Source organism: Plectropomus leopardus, unplaced genomic scaffold, assembly GCF_008729295.1.
Source record: "Plectropomus leopardus isolate mb unplaced genomic scaffold, YSFRI_Pleo_2.0 unplaced_scaffold13515, whole genome shotgun sequence".
In the NCBI taxonomy this organism is placed as follows: domain Eukaryota; kingdom Metazoa; phylum Chordata; class Actinopteri; order Perciformes; family Serranidae; genus Plectropomus; species Plectropomus leopardus.
Genome location: NW_024614409.1, coordinates 1 through 1,963, shown reverse-complemented (window position 1 = coordinate 1,963; position 1,963 = coordinate 1). Strand labels below are relative to the sequence as shown.

General features: G+C 58.9%; 1 protein-coding gene across 1 annotated transcript; it reads left to right on the top strand.

Moving 5' to 3' along the window:
• Window positions 1–72: 72 nt before the first annotated feature.
• Window positions 73–1,953, top strand: LOC121963982 (serine/threonine/tyrosine-interacting-like protein 2; the record flags this gene model as incomplete). The annotated part of the gene is made up of 1 exon (XM_042514217.1): window positions 73–1,953. A coding segment is annotated over one exon (1,881 nt), but the record flags the coding sequence as incomplete, so codon positions are not given.
• Between the last annotated feature and the right edge of the window lie 10 nt (window positions 1,954–1,963).

Genomic DNA, 1,963 nt, shown 5'->3' with positions numbered 1-1,963 from the left:
ATATATGATATCTGTTAATGTGTTTGAGTGGAAATCAAATCTAAATTTTGTTCATGCTTGGTTTTCCTGCAGGAAAGGCTCTTGTGGTTTCCATGATGGGCATCAGCCGGTCCGCAGTCCTGGTGGCGTCCTACCTGATGATCTTCCATCACATGACCATTATGGAGGCCCTGACCGCCATAAGGAAAAAGCGTGCCATCAACCCCAACGAGGGCTTCCTGAAGCAGCTGCGAAATCTCAACGAGAACCTGATGGAGGAGCGCGACGATGACGACGAGACGCTCAGCCAGTGCTCCGTCATCGACGCACGCACGCGCGCTCGTATCTTCGGGGAGGGCGGGGATGATGACGATGACGACACCGACAAAGAGGAGGAACAGAGTATGATCGAGGTGAAAGCGCAGTCCATCATGATGGAGGAGGAGGAGGACGGGGAGAGCGTGATGAGTAGCGTTGCCTCCTCTGCAGCCGCGGCGGCGCTCAGGAGCGGATTGATCGGAGCGCAGAATGGGCCGGACAACCAGGGATCGACCCACGGAGAGAGCGTTCTACCTGAGCAGGAGGGCGGAGAGGATGACGACGACGAGGACGGCCTTGATAGCATGATCCGCGAGTGGCAGCGTAGGAACGAGAAATACCAGAACGACGACTGGTGGGAGGCGCAGCTGAACAGCGACGGCGAGGATGGGGAGTCTCTCGCCGGGGGGCATCCAAAAAAAGAAGGCGTAGACGGCGATGTGGAGAGCGTCACCAGCGAGGACGTTCGAGCTGTGAAAGAGCGGCTGAAGCGTCGCGGCAGGCGTCCGCCCTCAGACGCCATGTCCACCTCCAGCTGCACAAGTTACTCCGATCTTTGGAAGCAGCGGCTGCGCGAGATTGAGGAACAAGCCGCTGCTCGCTACCGCAAGAAGGAAGACGATGAAGGCAGCGAGAGCACGGCGACGGAAGGCGGAGAAGGAGGGAAGAAGAAGATAGATGAGGAGGTGGAGAGCATCCTGTCCGACACCAGCTCCATGTACCAGTTCTGCCAGAAGAACAAGGAGAAGATGTCGCCATTGGAGCGCTGGCGAATCAAGAGGATCCAGTTCGGCTGGAATAAGAAAGATCGAGAGGATGGCGAAAAAAGCTCTGTCGGAGATGGCGACGGAGACGGCGAGGGTGAGGCCAAGACACCGTCCTTCCAAGACGTCAATCTGACGGCATACCAGGCGTGGAAGCTCAGGCAGCAGAAGCGTCTCGGGGAGGAGAACACGGACGAGATTTTGGAGATGAGTCGCAGCGAGGACTCTGCAACGGTCAAACGGCGGCAAAGGCGCGAGGAGATCCTGGAGCGCTCAAAGAAGACATTAGAGGAGAGTCAGTCCATGTGCGGCTGGGAGAGCGAGAGCTGCGTCAGCGGAGGCACGATTCCTCTCTCCGCCTTCTGGGCTGGAGCCGGAGTCACGGGCCCGCCGAGCGTCGCCAATGATGACAATATGTCCATGCTCAGCGGCAGGTCGTCGGTCATATCGTCGGTGTCGCAGCCTCGCGGCACAAGATCTGTCAACCCCGTGACTCCAGTTCCTCCAATCCTCCCGGTTCCAACTGTCCAAGGCCCCGGAGGTGAACCGATGGTCAATCTGGCGAGCATCCAGAACTGGATCACCAACGTCGTCACTGAAACAATCAAACAGAAGCAAAGTGAGATGACCCTGCCTCCTCCGTCACGTGCCGGGTCGGAGTTCAGCTTTGGGGGCGCTGCAAGCGTGATTTCAGGCCGGGGTGTGGACGATGACAAAGCGTCCTTGTTGAGCGGCGCCTCCTACTCCAGCATGCTGTCGCAGGGTCGAGGCAGAGCGGCGTCAGTCCTCTCAGGCGGCGGGTCAAGTGGTGTCTCCGGTATGACTGGAAGAGGCTCCGCCCTTGGTTCTAGCCATGGCTCCACCCTCGGCTCCACCCTCGGCTCCACCCTCGGCTCCACCCT